We start from the raw sequence: 16649 nt of genomic DNA on the forward strand, positions 1-16649 counted from the left end.
AATCTAAGGAAAGATCTGAATTAGTGAATACCTTTACAATTCCGTTTAATAACCTCTGTTCTGATTATTGTTTGACGTACGTAATATTATTATATAGCAATTTCTTTTTCAAAATGTTATTGTTCTTGATAATGCTCGATAGAAATTAAGATGAATAAAGCTTTTGGTTGAAACAATAAAAGTACATTATGTTCTCCATATACAGCATATATAACATACTATAGTTTCTGTCAGTAAATTTCATAGAATATAAAAATATCTGCCTATTCCGAAATCTTCGGTAAAATGTAATGTAACGATATATGATAATTTACGTTTGACGTACGTGACATTTATGTACCTAATACGTAACGTTAATATTTATTACCAGGTACTTCGGTAGTGACCAGTTGAGAAAAACTCGATATTTATTTGCATACGAAACTGACTTGTCGCTATGACGTGTAGAGTTGCTTCCCCTACATTTTCCCCTCAATTTTTAAGAGCGGAAGGTAAATGCCTGTTACACTTCAGAGAATAGCAAGGGAGGGGCCGATTTGGATGTCCAACAAACCCCATATAATACTACCGAATCCCTCACGGAATATTGTTCTTGTGTTTATTGAGGAAAAATACGGATTACATTATACGTAATCTTGACAAGGTGCAACACTCCTAAAAAAGAAAATCTCTCGATTCCCTGACAAATCAACGTAACAGGCATTACCGGATTATCTTTGATTTCGTCGCTTCTCACGCACCAAGTTTAGTCGTGTTTTTATACGTGCAGGTGCACTCAGAACTCGAACGACTGAGAAGAAAAGCAAAGAATATTTTTCGAATTATTTCCTGCTCCATCTAATCTCTATCTACAAAGTGAAACACATTGAGAACACGCATTAGAAGTAACAGTTAGAAAAAGTATGTGACTAGTGCATGCATATGACGAGCACATTGAACTTCCGTGTCTTGGAAATTTTCGGATATCCATTGATGTTACAATGATAATATCGTTGTAGTATAAAAACAATAACATTCGTTGTGAGATTAAATATTATATTACGAAGAATTTTGTTATCCTTAACGTTTATAGATAGAGTGGAACGTACCACGAAGACGATAAGGTTTTTTTTAAGACAGCAAGATGTTGGTACACCGAGATCGCAATAACGTTCGAATATCTAGGTCAGAAATAAAAATCAGAAGTTTCTGACGATCGAGAGATCGACTGGTCAATGGAGATGCGGTCTTATTGCATTGAATGCCAGAACGTGGACGTGGTCGTAGCACAGGAAGAAGGCAGGGGCACATCCGTATCGTGGTCAGAACCCGTGACCCCCCGTACGTACACGTGTAAACGTACGTATGGCCATCCACGCAACACATACGACCCGCGGTTTTACCAAGGATTATCTGACAACCCTTTCCACCACCTCTACCACCTTTAGCACCGCTCCGGTTGCCTTTCTGAAATTTTAGAGCGCCGAATCTACATACATACTTGACACTTTTGTCTACCTCACTCGACTTCTTCTGCTTAAGAAATTCCTACTACGGAGTACCATATATAACGATCTGGTTAACCAATATTATCTAAGTACATATGAAGTTTTTAATTCCATGTTCTGTAGCATTTACTGTACTCGACATAATCTGTAATCGTCAAGTTGAATCTTTTATTTTCCTCGACGCATTTCGTGGTACCCGTAATTGTTCCCTCGTAAATTATTTTATGTTAAAAAATTTTAGAATAATCAGCAAATTGCAAGATAAGATAGCATTAAATCTCTTAATTGTCTTGAATTTATTAAAGGCAATATATAATTCATTGATTATCTGTTAAAAGAATTTGATGTTTCTAAATCTTGAAGATTACTCTCGGATTCAATTGAAGTTATTTCTTATTCATTTACCGCGGTATGATTTTTTAATAATTACTATCTCTGATGTGACACGTATTCTATGTAGGTATTATATTTTTGAGAACTGACCTGTTAATGTTATAATCGGTGATTAACTTGCAATTTTCTTGGGATATGTTAAGACAACCAACTTGTACAACTAGCTATTTAACTAACTTAACTACTTAACTCGTAGTTATTGCCAGCTTATGATTAATATATCTATATAAATCATTGTTCGTCTCGTGCATTATATAATAAAATTGATTGTTTATAGTTTTTTATATTTACTTAATATAAAAATTGATATTTGAAATACTTTCTTTTGTATCCAAGTAAACTGTCTATTCTAAGATCTAACGAAAAGTGGCAAATTGATATCGGGGAATTAGCTTGGTGGCAAGTTGAAGTGCTCCGAGAGGGCAGAAATTGCTAGGGTGGCCAATTGGCTGTGTAATGTTAGAAGGGGTTACTTTTCAATGATGTTATTCACGGATGCCAAAATCGGGATATCATTTCTTCGATATGAATATCAGAAGCGAAAGGGATGTTTGAATAATCATTTGCTTTTAATTATTAATGATACACATATGATTTACCTGTACTTGATCTGTTTTCGTATTTGCAGCCATCCATGCCTCTACAAACGTGTCCATAGCGCTCTGAAAATCCATTCCCTCGTAAAGAGTTCCTCAATAATTATCCTGGGACTCGGAAGTCGCCGCCATTTTTTATTTTACACTGACATTTATTGTTTCGATTATTTTCACTGATTAATGTTTGTCCTTAGTTCATGAAATTTATCAACGAATAAGACCCAAAATCGCTACACTTTCTCGCTACTCACCATGCAAATATAAATTTGTTGTAAAGTCACAATCGCGTCTATTCATATTTCGAACGTCCTTAATTATTCTACGTCTCCTAATGTCAATTTTTTAGCATACACAATACCATACACAAGATACACACTCTAATATAGGACATACACTTTGCTTCAAATCTCATTAAACGTAATTACGTACGTTCAGTTATATCCTCATGGCAGAAGTTTTTTTTACCGCGACGTTATTGATTATTAAGAATACATTATATTACTATCATCGAATAGTAAAATTGATTTAATCACTGGATCAATAACGGCGTCGACCGCGCGCACTTATGACTAGATTGAGAAAAAATGGTTTTGCACACACGTGTTTGCGGAATGATGCGACAGTATCTCGAAACTCAATGAAAACAGCGCATGTATGGAACGTGACTTTACACTAAGAATGTTAAACCGATCGAATATTAAATTTCAGTTTCTTTCGATACATACGATAGCTTTTGATTTTTTGGAACAAAAGTTCACTATACGTTTAAATAGAAACACTATGTCAATAAATAATATATACACTGGTAACAATTGTTTGCAAAACACTCCAGGAATATTTCAGTCTTTAAAGAGAGTTTAAAACATGTACTCTTGGTTAAGTAAATTGCAAAAGTGTCACTAAATCAAATTGATTTTCGATCGTCCAATCGTATGACGTTTCAGTTGAAAATCGGTCTTGATCGATTAACTCTGATCAAGCTTGAAAAGCTTCAATGTCATCGTCAAAATCACTCCGAACGATCGATAACAGATTTAATCTTAAAACGGTCTCACAGTTATTAATCGTACGACATCGTCAATGAACACTATTCTCAGTCATGTTTTCAGAAACTTAACGTTGATTTTCATCGATCTTGAAAGAAAATCCATCTTCAGGGCGGAATGTGGATCGAAAGATTTTCGTAACATGTATCTCGATCATGTTCTTTCGAAATCCCGATCTAAATGTGAACAGGTCGTGAATATTATACACGATGCTGAAAAAGAATACACGAACCGCGAGAATAACACGTTCGCATGGGACGGCGTTCCAGCCGCGACTGTGCGTGCCGAAGCGTCGCGGCGCTGGTTCTGCCCCTACGACGCCCTACCCGCCGTCGCTATTACCCCACCACCTCGCCAGCTACCATCGCCCACCGTCGAGGACTATCCTGGTCCTCACTCGGATGGTTCACCCTCAAACCCTCCGGAACTACCTTCCTCATCCGTGCAGTTTCTCCGCTTCTCTCTTTCCTTCTCTCCTCCTTCTCCTCCCCCCTCCCCGCTCACTTTTTTCACTCCATCTTTCTCTCATTTTTTTCTTTTTCTCTCCTGTGATTCGTCATATCCTCTATCCTTGTCTTTTACTCATCCGCACGATCTTACCCTTTTTTATCTTTCGCCGTCCTTTCATCTTCTTCTCTTTCAAGTTTTCGTTTAAAGTTTCCTGGTCCTTCGATTCTCTTTGTTTTTCTTTTCATGTCTCCTCTACTCTCTCCTACTTCGCCTTATTCACCCCTTTCATCTTGTGTCTACTTATATCTGCTTTTCTCTTTCTCTTTCCCTCCTGATGTTGTTAGTTTCCTTTCTTTCTCTTCTGATCCCTCCTCTTCTCATTCCGTCTCTCTCCTTCGCTATAATTCGACTCCCACTTCTCTGGTTCAGGAGCTAGTTTTCCCATATACCCCGCTCTTCTTAGCTGTACCACTTTCAGTCCGGGGGTGTGTCTAGAGATAAGATGCACGTACACTGTTGCACCTGTGTACCTGCAACACGCTGTGCAAAGCATCTCGTCGTGGGCATCGCAGACCAGGGGCCGGAAGACGGAGAATTAAGATCTCTTACGAAGATTTCGATCCTGCCCCTTCTAACTTGTTTCCTCGGCTATGGGTTTGTTCTCCTGCACTAAGGAGTTTCTCATCTTTCTGTATTCATCCAGTTGCGTCAGTTTTCTTTGTCTTCTATTCACGTTCTGCTTCGGCAAAAACATTTCGCGGGAAGAGTTTAAGCTTGACATACATTTTGATATTGGCTGTAAATTTTCTAATAATAGCAACTTCTTAATACCCGGGGAAATTCAAATGAAGCAAAATAAAAAGAAACGTACAATGAAATATTTACGTACGATAGAATATTTATTTATATACGCTCTTTATTTTCAACTTCAGAATAAGCAAGTATTTTGATATTTCTGTCGAGACGAGCATCTTTCAATATTTCTCTTTAAAATTGTTTTATCTACAATTTTAATCTTACTTTCAGCGTTCATGTATCGTAATATTAATGTTATTTTTAACCGACAAAATTATAGAAATACTTTATAAAGGAATGCTTTTCTTTTTATTATAATATGTAATTGTGTATACGAATCTATAAATTGATTTATATTATTTTCAGACAAGCTAAAAGTATATAATAGCTCATACATAAATAATGTATCATATTTCTGTCGTAATAAATCGAGGGAAATAAGTATTTCAAGTGATAGCGCTTACTATAATTAATGCCACTGTTTTAATAATAAAACAAAATTTAACTAAGAAGTATTCGTCTAGAAAATTTAATTATTTATAGAATTGAAAATTCTCAGTGTAAAACAAAATTATAAAGGATAGAATATATTGATTGTAGTTGTAATATCTACACATTGTTATTATGTATTCCTTGATAAAAGTCCTCTTCTATGTTCTATATTTTATACACAATATAGAATATAAAAATTACTTGGTAGATAAGCAATATGAATTAAACTTATAGTATACTACTAACTACTACTAAATTCCCAATTAAAAGAGAATGCTTTAGTGTTTTTAATGGTATTTACATTACATGATTTCAAGTTCAGAGAATTTTGTAAGTTGAGTTGAATAGTAAAAGTACAGCATCGTTTAAAGATCTATATAGCTGAAAAATTTTATATTAAAAAATTAAATTTTGTTCTGCATATTGTGGTTTTATAACGCGGTTAAATTATTATGATAAATCTATTATTATAAGCCAATATTTAACTAATTTTCTTTTAACAATAACAGTACAAACGTATGTAAGTATTAAGGAATAGTTTTAAATTGACGTTAATGGATAATTTTAGTTTTATATGAAATTTAACAGAACTGAATTCATATTTAGCTCATATCACGTATATTTAGTGCATTCGTGTTTAGTTCATAAACGCACTGCCTTGTAATCTACAGATAACGAATTATAAAAATAATAATTTATACTATACCTATAAAATACAAAATGAGTGTCGCTAAATGCAATTTAGATAAAATTTTGATGTTTGTTCATGAATAAGCATAATGCCTCTGTTTATGAAAAATAGATGATATATTAATATAGTTCATCTCGAAGTGGATGTTTAAAATGTTAAAGAACATAAATGGATATCGAAATATATTATCAGCTACAGAATTCGCTCAATTGAAATTCTCTCACAAAAAATATAATGGTACATGACTATTTCTAGCGTTAAAATGTGTTGACACGATATTCGTTCGATAATTCCTTTGAAATTATTGCATCATTTAAATTCTTTACATTTTTTTATAAAATAATCCTATAGATTTTGTTGATTTGATTTAGTCGAGTAACTAATATTGGCTTTCGCTATTCCGATATGTTCGTATTAATTCGCGTTAATAAAATCTCTATTTTGATAAAATTTTGTAATTTACCAAATCATACTTGAGCGTAAGAACAAAGATAACGTTAGATCAAAGGAGCTAACACTCAAGGGACATACACCATGGACGATACTTGCGTTGATTTTGGCTTCAGATTATACGATTCGAGGGAATTAATTTGTAGCAAGCATAAGCGACGACGAATAAGTAATAACGTTATTCGTGGCTAACATATCTGTGAAATTTCGGTGCTTCTCGCTGTTCTTGCATATTCTCCTACACGAACATAAATTGTTACATTCGTATATGACTCATGTATGGCTTCACATACACTCAATTCAAGCAGAAATATTCATTGAGTTTCGCACATAAAGACATTGCGAGTAATATAAGGAAATAAGATAACAAATAGATTTGTGTGTGAAAAACACTGGAAACTAATGAATGAATAATGGAATAAAAAAAAGTCTAGTACGTTACTATGCGTTTTCAATAGAATAACTGTCAGAAAAATTAAAACATTCATCATTGCATCAAAGGTGTGTGAAAATAAGGGTCTTAGTGCAATGTGTAAGTATCTTTCGCAATTAATTCTAAATTAATCCATAAAATGGATACAGGGTATTAATTATTAAACACAGAAATTGACAAATAAAGACCAAAAGATAACTGAAAATCTATTTTTAAAAAATCTCGAAACGAGTGTCGTTATGATTGTTCAACATTTGTAACAGATTACATGGAGTAATAGATTGCTTATATCTACCGCGACGTTCCGTATCAGTTCCGGTTTCCGGTGCATCGACTATAATAATGATTACCGTTTAAAATATTTTACCGTTTCTTTTCTTTTTTTTTTTTACTATTTAAATTCGGTGTTATTTCTGCTTTCATTTATAAAGTTGTTCCATTTATCAAATGACGCGTTGAATGCGCACATCGGGATACATACTTTATATTCAGTTAAATGAAACAGCAAAAGTCGTTTAACCCAGATTGCGAGAGAAGTTATTGATATCGATATACGATATTCGATTTATGCGAATGAAGAAAATGTTCATCAGTCAGATCGGTCAGCTTAATCTCGGCCAAGCTCCGATAGCGCCACGGCATTAGAATAGATAATCTCGGGATTAAGGGGAGTGCTCGCCTGTTAATCCATTATTCACGTAACATCTGCCATTCAACGTTCCATACTATTTCAACGGTGTTTTCATCGTTTCTTTTTTCCCTCTTGCTACTCCAGTTTACTTTCAACTTAACGGAATTACCCGTTAAAACTTCATACGAATAAAAATGTAGTATCTAAAATATTCGATCGATAATTACGGTGATAATCTGTGCTTGAACACGCAGGATGAGATTTTTCGGTGTAGATATTTTCGATTCGTTGAAATTTTATGTTTTTTATTATTGCGAGATATAGACACGCAGTTACGTATTTCAGGTCGAAATAAGATAATGGAAACGCGTTGCGAATTTGTCTGTATACGTAGTATGGTCTCGTGCATCTTACCACATGTTGGCTGAAGCCAGCCGAAAATCTTCCAGGCAAATTCCTGGTGACAGATTGAGGAAATCAGGAGATTTCATTCAGTGATACAACATTCTACACTTTTCAAATCCAATTCTATACGTCAATCAGGTAAGCTGAAATAAAAGCTGGATTTTCGTATCAAGAAAATGCTTAATCTACAGTATTTTTCAGTGGAAATCGATATTCTCAATAATTTGTCATTGTTTTTGATTAACTTGAAAAAATTAGCTAGTTGCTATGTACAAGATAGAATGCACTTGCTCAAGGTATCATATGAAAATGCTATCATGATTAAGAAAGATTTTGGTATTGTTAAACTTTGACGTTTAAATACGTAGTTTGAAAAAAATGAGAGTACCTCCGATTGTATTGTACTCTAATCGTAGAACAGAACCGAGAATTTATGTTTGAGAAATTTTCTTTTCTTTTCAGTTAAATTATTTTTTAAAAGAAAACCTCTTCATTGTATCAGGCCCGCTTAACACTAGTTTAAACTTTCTTTCGCACTCTGATTTCTCGTTAACGGAAAAATTATATCAGCTACCCAGTTTTATCTTACTTTCCCTTACTTCAATTAAATTGGATCGTTCCCTGATTTTTTTAGCATTGTTGAAACAATTTGTCCATTAAAGCCATGTATTTTTCAAATTATCCAAAGAATACGTTCTTGCGATATAGAGCATTTATTTATATTTCTTTCAGTACTGATAAACAATGTGGAATAAAACGATTAATATAATTACCTTATGACCAACGTATTCGATGATTTCTCGTTCCAAGCAGAATACTGTTTAAAAGAAATCGTGTTTATTATGTATCGAATATGCGAATATTGTTTCTTTATACGGTTTCCTGAACATTGCTTTACATCTTTAAGCGCAAACAATTTTACCTTCGAACAAAGAAACGACTCTCGTTTTTTAAATGAAATGCATCTTAAAAGATGCGAACTTGCCTTCGGTCTTTGTTGCCAGTGACGTTTAACGATTAATTGTATTTTAGACGTTCGCTTAAAATCGAGATGCCGTTTACAGATACAAGGGTAGAAAATTCTTTTTTCTATCGGCAGTATAATTTCACTATATGTAGCTGGAAAAGCGCCGGTGACATTTAAATAGTACGATCACCAATAAATTTCTAGCGAAACGTAAAAGAACGAATTCGCTCGCTGCCAATTTCGAATCCAGTTTCGCGACGCTTTTCCCTATATTACTATTTCCCATGGTAACCCAGCGCTCCTTATCGCAACGGTGAAGCCAATAAAGCATCTACGAGGCTTTACCTCAAACTTCTCCAACCCCTGCCTGAACGATGCACTCTTCCGACCAGCCATCCCCATGCAAACGACACACACGTGCACACGAACGGGTACAAACTAACCAGTCTGGCCGTATATAGATTGAGCGTCTTCCTTGTAAAAGGAGCAAGGACCGGTAGCGAGGTAATGATTGCATCCGCGGATGCCACGGATGCAATCTGTGTGCAAAGCGGACCGAAGTTGAAACTCGAAGGGTGGAGACCGGAGGAAGAGGAGGTTGGGGAAGGGAAACGAGGAGAAATAGAAGGAAGAGAGACGGCATGATGGGGGAGGCGAGGAAGATGAAGAGGAGGAGGAGGAGGAGGAAAAGGAAACGAAAAAACGAGAAGCAGGGGATGGATCACGGATGGAAGGACTACGGTTCCCGTTTAACCGTGGAGGGGTTACCGGTCGAAGCCTCGCCGGTGACACGGCTGGTCGGACTATTTTCCAGGATCGCCACAGTGGGTGGTAAAGCTACGCCGGCGGGGCGTGTTCCACGAAGCTTGCAGGCGGAGCTTTTGCGACTCACGCCTTCCAGCACCAAGAGAGTAGCTTTCCCTTCGAACCGGCAACCCGTCCCTCTCATCCCTCTATGCGGAGGATAGTTCCTCTCGGAAGCCACCCCTGATACGACGCGACGCGAAGCGCCGCTCTTTCCTCTTGGAGTTTTTCCAAACCGGCAAGCTTTCCCCTTTCCTCGGCTCTCTTTCCCTATACTCGCCAAACTCTGCATCCGTGTACCGGCGGATGTACACGCTTGTACGCGTGTTTGGACACACACTATCGCTGGAAAAAGTGGAAAAAAAATAGAAGCTTGCCCATTTGCTCGAGAAAATCTGACTTTTTAGGAGCAGCGGAGGGGCTGTTAGGTGGAGCCAAGCGAACCACAGAGGACAACTAAAACGAGGGTAACGTATGCTCGGGGCTAATTTGTCGAAGCTTACCAAGAAAATTATGAGCGTCCTGCGCGATGCATGCCAATATCCATGAGGGCGAGGTCGTTTAGCACGCTTCATCCTGTATTTTTCATCTTCCTGAAACCGTCAAACACTTTTTTCGGAACGTTTAACGAAGAAAACGCGGAAGCTGGTAGGGATAAACAGCGCTATCGAATTTTAATTTACCGATAGACTCTCTTAATACGCTGGTTCAAAGTAGCTTTCACATCGACAAATCACATCCATACGAATATTGATTCTCTTCGAAGATTTATATACGTGTATTACGAAATATTATTTAAAACAGTTCAACCGGGTATTTTATTTCTCAAATCTTGTAGTGGTAGTCACAGGATCTGTCGTTTATAATGAAAACAAAAGAAAATGAACTTTTCGTCCAGAAAAGTGAAAATTTCTTATGTTTATCGTCTGAAATATAGCAGTTCGTAAATCTGCGTAACTGCATAAAAGTTTCTCAAAGGCCTTACGTGCTCGTTTACTCAAGAGAGATAGTTAGAAAGTAAAGCGAGAAATAGGAGACGATAATCAAAATGTCGACATTAATTCAAATTCGATAAAAGATTTACTTACACGTAGAGAATCGCGTATTTAAACAACAAAAAAGTAGAAAAAAAGGAAATATAAGAAATACATAGCCAAAGCATCGAAGCGTTCATTGATTTACTTTCTCTCTCATTCAATTACCAGGATTGGCAATAAAATGGAAGTAGCCGTCGAATTTAAATTTCGTAGTCGATGCTCGAGACGCGTAGGCGATAAAGAAGAACTGGTTGGAATAATATCTGAAATAAGAAAAGAAATATACAGTTCTTTTCGGAAATACGTACGCGATATGCCGCGAAATCTGTCGAGCATGTGGTCTGGATGCGTTAAGGTACAAATTGAAAACCATTTAGCAAATCTCCCCCATCGTTCGAAGTGTTAATAAATTCTGGTTTACGAGGGTCGGAGGGGTTACGTTATGGATCTACGAGCGTCGGTGCGTTAACTCACATAAAAGCGGTCGCGTTTCCGCGCGTGTAAAAAGGATCTCCTGCCGGAACAGAACGCCATGGGAGCCCGCGAAAAATATTTCGTGTCATCGGTACGGATCTTTTTGCCGCTCCATCGAGCGTGATCGTCCTTTTCCTATGTGACTGTGCTGTCGCACGAACCTAAGGGGTGCAGTTTCTTTAACGCTAATATATTTGAGAACGTTATTAGATAGATCGAAGGAACTGCATCGAAATGTAAATAATACGAATAGTTTAGCGTAACAAAATAATTGGAATAAACAATTTGGTTGGTTCATGGGACTGATACAAGGATTTTTTAGTTATTGGTGAACAAGGAATAACTTCGTTACTTTCGACAGTGTACTTGGTAGGTTAATAATAATTAGAAGCAGCGTTTATTACGTTTCATATGGAGTCATCAGTCTGTGAATATTTATCAAAAATATATTAATGATATATGTTAATTAATTTTATAATTAAAATACACCTTGTTGAAAATAAGCAAGTGTCCGGATACATTTTAAGTATCTGTAGAGTATACATATAGTTGTATTACTCGAACAACGTTTGTGTATCATAGAATCGTGCATTGTATATATTAAATTTTATTGCGTACTGTACTATATATCTAAATATTACCGGAATGCATAATATCGTTATAGAAGATTAATATAATAAATTTTATATGAAAATATAAAGATAGAGCGTAGTGGGCACTAAATATGGGTAATAATTATAATAAAAGTATTAAATCTCTTTCAGGCGTAATTATTCCTTTCAATCCGGAATTCACGAAACAACTTCGTATAATCGATATCATAACCGTACATTTTAAAGAATCACTAGCTACGTTATAATCGATGGAAGCAATAACACATGTGAAAAATAAATATACAAACGTAATCATATAAGTAAGCGATTAGTAAGATTATATTCTTACATCAAAATTGCTTCTATAAATTAGTTTGATCGATTTCAAATCTCTTTCAAATAAAATCTGAATTCGAGGTAATTTACAGATAAACAATAATAGCTGACGATCAATACAAATATAATTGCCACGCATTAACATTACAATTATCGTCGAACAAAAATACTTCTCAATTGTGTTTTTAAGATTTGTTAAAATCTCTCTATGAATCAATAACGATGCTGCTAATGAATCACGATAGTTTTTCCCAGCGTAACTATAAATTCGATCTAAATGTAATCAGCTTCCATGCTCTTTCCTTGAGTTCCTTTATCTCCTTGTCGGCCTGAAATGATACTGAATTTAATACAGCTTCATTCAATAAACTCCCATATACATACTCATCTTCGTGTCACCAAATTCTAACTCGACATAGAGTTGTACATCGTAATCCTCTGACTATGTCGAGCAGGTCCTTTGAGGGTGAAAACGTTACCGGCAGCACGAACGAGAAGATGGAGCAAACGAGAGAGAAACAGAGAGAAAGGAAGCGGAGATGGGTAGATATATTCGTAGTTTGTCAGAAATCTGTAGGTATAATACACCGTAATAGGAAAGAGGAGATTCACCCTCGTTGCATACGACTATCGGGAAAGTATAATATTATCTGGAAAATGTACGAATACGTGAAACGAAAACATTATGCGATAGACTGAGGGAGCGGAGGATGCGCGATCACCTCAAAGGCTAATGTGAGGTTTTGAAATTTGGATTAGGTTTGCAACAGTGGGAGGGACATACTTGCTACAGGACACCGACGATGTCCCTTTTAGGACATTGAGGTGCGTAGTTTGGAAGAGATTTGGGGGTGTAAATCTAGTGAATGGGGTTTGCTCGTGTGGTATTCGACATCAAGCTGCTTAAGCGATAACTGTAGACTAATCAGAGCTGGGAAAGTTCGAGAAATTGCTAGAAAGGGGTGAAGATGCTATAGCCTTTTCGAAAATTTCCAAATTTTAAACGAACCGTTTATGCTTATTTTTGAGGCAACCAAGATAACGACAACGATAACAAACGTTCTCGTAACCGAACAATTAATGAAAGCAACTGTTATGAATTTTTATTATTGTAACAAAAGGGTAGGTCATATAAGCCATGAGTTTTAACGAGAAACAAAAAAAATTGTGTTCCCTCAGTTTAAGATAAAATTATCTATCATATAGCTGGATTCGTAAAATTTGTCTTGAAGTATTCGTATAAAGACTAATTTTCTCTCTAAAACATAACAGAATTTCACTCTATATGAAATGTCATCCATATAAAATATCAAGGATATAATTTGGTGATCCTAACGACGTAAGTATAGCTCGCGTATAAATTTCCTATAAGTGACAGCATTAACCACGAGAAGGGAAACGCGGAATCGGTAATTCAAATTCGAAAAGATAATGTCCCGTTGGTATAACGTATATTTCGCGGTACCTGCGCCTAGTTAGGCAAGTTCGCTTCCGAAACCTCGTCTCTAACCCCCTCAACGGCGTGGACGTAAGGCGATGTAGACGCGGCTTCTCTCCCGCTACTCGACCGTGGATGCGTTATATATCACGAAGAAAACTTTCAGCATAGATAACCTACTTGAGGAGTTAGCCCGCGTACATGCAAATTTCTGAATTATTATGCCGCGACGAGTATATTATGCGAGCTAGTTCCCATCCCTTTCGCGGCGCTCGCGCTTTCGTGGCCCGTTCGTTTCACCCCCTCCCCTTTCCGCGTTTCTGCTACGCTCAACCGGCTGCACTTATCTACCGCTTCGCCACTCTTCGAGATCGTTCTTTCGAATTAATCTGACGAGACTAGGTGCGCGAAAACGCTGAAGGAAATATTCGAATTACGTAGTTGTAATAACTGTTTGATATTTATTGGCGAAGAATAAGTTATACAATTGACCAATCCGATTCGAGATGTATTCAAAAAACGATATCAACCTTTTCAATCAAAATGGGAATATGATCGCGCCCTCAAACGTAAACACTTCTAGCATGGAGTTTGTCTCAAAACGAATACAGCGATGATTCGTCGTAGAAGAATGCGTTATATAGGATCATCATACAGTAAACTATTTGGTATTTTTTTAGTGTCAGTGACGTCAAATTTACGATACTTTCACACGAAAGTTACTTGTCTAAAAGCTACGTATCATTACGTAATTATGGCAATAGTAGGTGTCTTGTAAATATTAACTACCCACTCCATGAGAATTTAATTCTCATCGTTATTCCTATTATTGGTATAGAAATAAATGGAAATATATAATAAACGAGGGAGAAATATTTAATAAATATTTATTTACTAAAGAATACTAAGGTAGACTTCGAGAAAGAATGAGATAGATGTTAGAAAAATTAAGTTTTTTGTAATATTGTAGCAATAGCTAAATTTACGTTTATTCAGTCAAAAAGCGCATATCGTAACAGATATCGCTAGTGCCTGTCTACTACTATCGATATCTACTGTATTACATTAAGAATGAAATTATTTTTTCACAAGTTAATTATACAATAGGAGGAACTAAATGCGAGATGACTCAACAGTGAAATGAAATTGATTCTTTCTCCATAATTTTTCCATTTCGATATAGGGTATGAGTAACACTTCTGTAACGACAAACGATCGAAGATGAAGAAGTTCGAAAGAAGACTGGATGCGCAACACTTTCTCCGGTTAATTGCGTTAATTGTTCCGGAGCAATATCAAGCGGTAATTAAGGCTGCGACGGCTAATTAAGTTCCAAGCAGAGACATCCGTCCGAGCACTATCACCCCTCAACCCCTACAACGCGATAGGACACAAAGCTACGGACTAACTGAATTTTCTTGAGCAACCAGGCGTCCATCAAAGATCCCAGTACTGGAAGACCTCGTAAGGGCTTTCGAAGGGCATAACCCTTAGAATTTGGTTTTCTACAATTTACCACTGTCAGAAAGTGTTAGCTCCATTTATCGAAAGGTAAGCGACACGTAATCGAATAGAGAGGAAAACGAATGTACCAATAAAGTAAATATATAAAGAATTTTCCCGTGCATAGCCTTCTATATCTCTACTATTTTTTATATCAATTGGTATTTCCAATAATAAAAGTCTGTTCAGAATGCAATTGATGTTAAATGATTTCAGAAGTACCTTCTCAAACAGAGTTGACAACGCTGAAAAAAAGAAAATTTAATCTATGCTTCCCATGTGTCCATAAAAAAGGTTCATGTGGAACTCGAATTTCGTAACGAAGTTAAGCTTAATCCCATTACCGTTGTCGGACAAAGGAAAAAATTTCAAAAAAGTTGTCGCGGTAGGAAAAAGGGTTACGTGTGTTTATTCACGTCGATGAAATTTATTCTCCTCCCTGAGTATCCGTGACCTATAGCTAAACGCATCTAGTCTGTATACTGGGTGTACGCGATAAGTAATTCACTTATAACTCTATTGAGTTAACCCTTGCTTCTGCAGTGCCTCCATTTAGTCTCTGAACCCCCTGTTTCGATGGTACTTCTGCTCTTCTACCTTCCTACCCCCCCCCCCTATTCTCGACTTCCTCTGAGTCAATTGGTTTTCGCGATATTAAAACCGTCGAACTGAACTTCTATTCTGTACAATCTGAATATCTGCAGATCGCTAAAGCAACGTGACCGAAGATCGAATATCTCGTGTTTAATCTTATATCGTGTGAATTAGCTAAGACGTGGGGACGTGATACGAGGAAACTGTAACGATGAATTTCTGTTACTACCAGTTTGTAATAATTGTTATCTACACTGTTTGTTATCCATTCAACAATTCATGAATGAATATCGAAGATTTTGTGTCATTCTGCGATATCATCATGAATATTATAATAATCGTGAAATATAGCTACAGATTTTGTTAATAATTCATTGAACGATTTGAACCAGTTGCGATATTTCAATTGTGATTAGCCTGTAAACTAGAGAAATCTCTCAGGTTCACAATTTCTTGGTTGTAATAATTCTTAATTTCCAAAAGTAAATTATACCATTTACATTTATACCAATTATACCATATTTACGTTTATCCGCTATGATTAAAATCGACATAATTGAAATTGATCTGTCTTCCCTGATTTTTCATTCCGTAATTATAGAAGCTCTAAGTGGCGATCCGATTAACAGATTAATTGAGATTAACAATAAGAAAGTTAATAATTTACACTGATCGTGGGATTAATTTCTTTCCATGATAGTTGCAAGTATTGAATCGTTTAGCATTCGAAAATATGAAACTCGATATCCGATTAATTAAACGTATAAGCTATAGAGACGATGAGGAAGAAGAGGAGCAGAGGGAAAGGTAAACTTAAGATAGAGAAGGATTGGGGAGAGAGAATGATAACAGAACAGAGCAAAAGGTTAGGTCATATTGCGGATAGGCAAAGTAAGTATCTACCTCGTCGAAACGTCGGTGTAAGACCACTTAGGGCAAGGGTTCGTCTCTTTGGGAAAGCTTATGGCGGGCCCTCAAAGTGGCCATTACGAGCCGATGGTTGGTCCATGGATGGTCTGTAGAAATCGACGGTC

The 16649-nt window shown here is 36.3% G+C and overlaps 1 protein-coding gene across 3 annotated transcripts in view; it reads right to left on the reverse strand.

Moving 5' to 3' along the window:
• LOC100750119 overlaps positions 1 to 3825 on the reverse strand; it is a 58261-nt gene extending 54436 nt beyond the window's left edge. For 2 of the 3 annotated variants that reach the window (XM_012384906.3, XM_024367249.2), the window contains exon 1: positions 2480 to 3824. In XM_012384906.3, coding sequence (XP_012240329.1) covers positions 2480 to 2554 — 75 coding nt within the window. In that variant the 5' untranslated portion in view covers positions 2555 to 3824. Of the gene's footprint in view, positions 1 to 2479 lie in introns of all 3 variants that reach the window. The other variant, XM_024367250.2, reaches the window with a different exon arrangement.
• Between the last annotated feature and the right edge of the window lie 12824 nt (positions 3826 to 16649).

The sequence above is a fragment of the Bombus impatiens genome, unplaced genomic scaffold (genome assembly GCF_000188095.3).
Source record: "Bombus impatiens unplaced genomic scaffold, BIMP_2.2 scf_0317, whole genome shotgun sequence".
In the NCBI taxonomy this organism is placed as follows: Eukaryota; Metazoa; Arthropoda; class Insecta; order Hymenoptera; family Apidae; genus Bombus; species Bombus impatiens.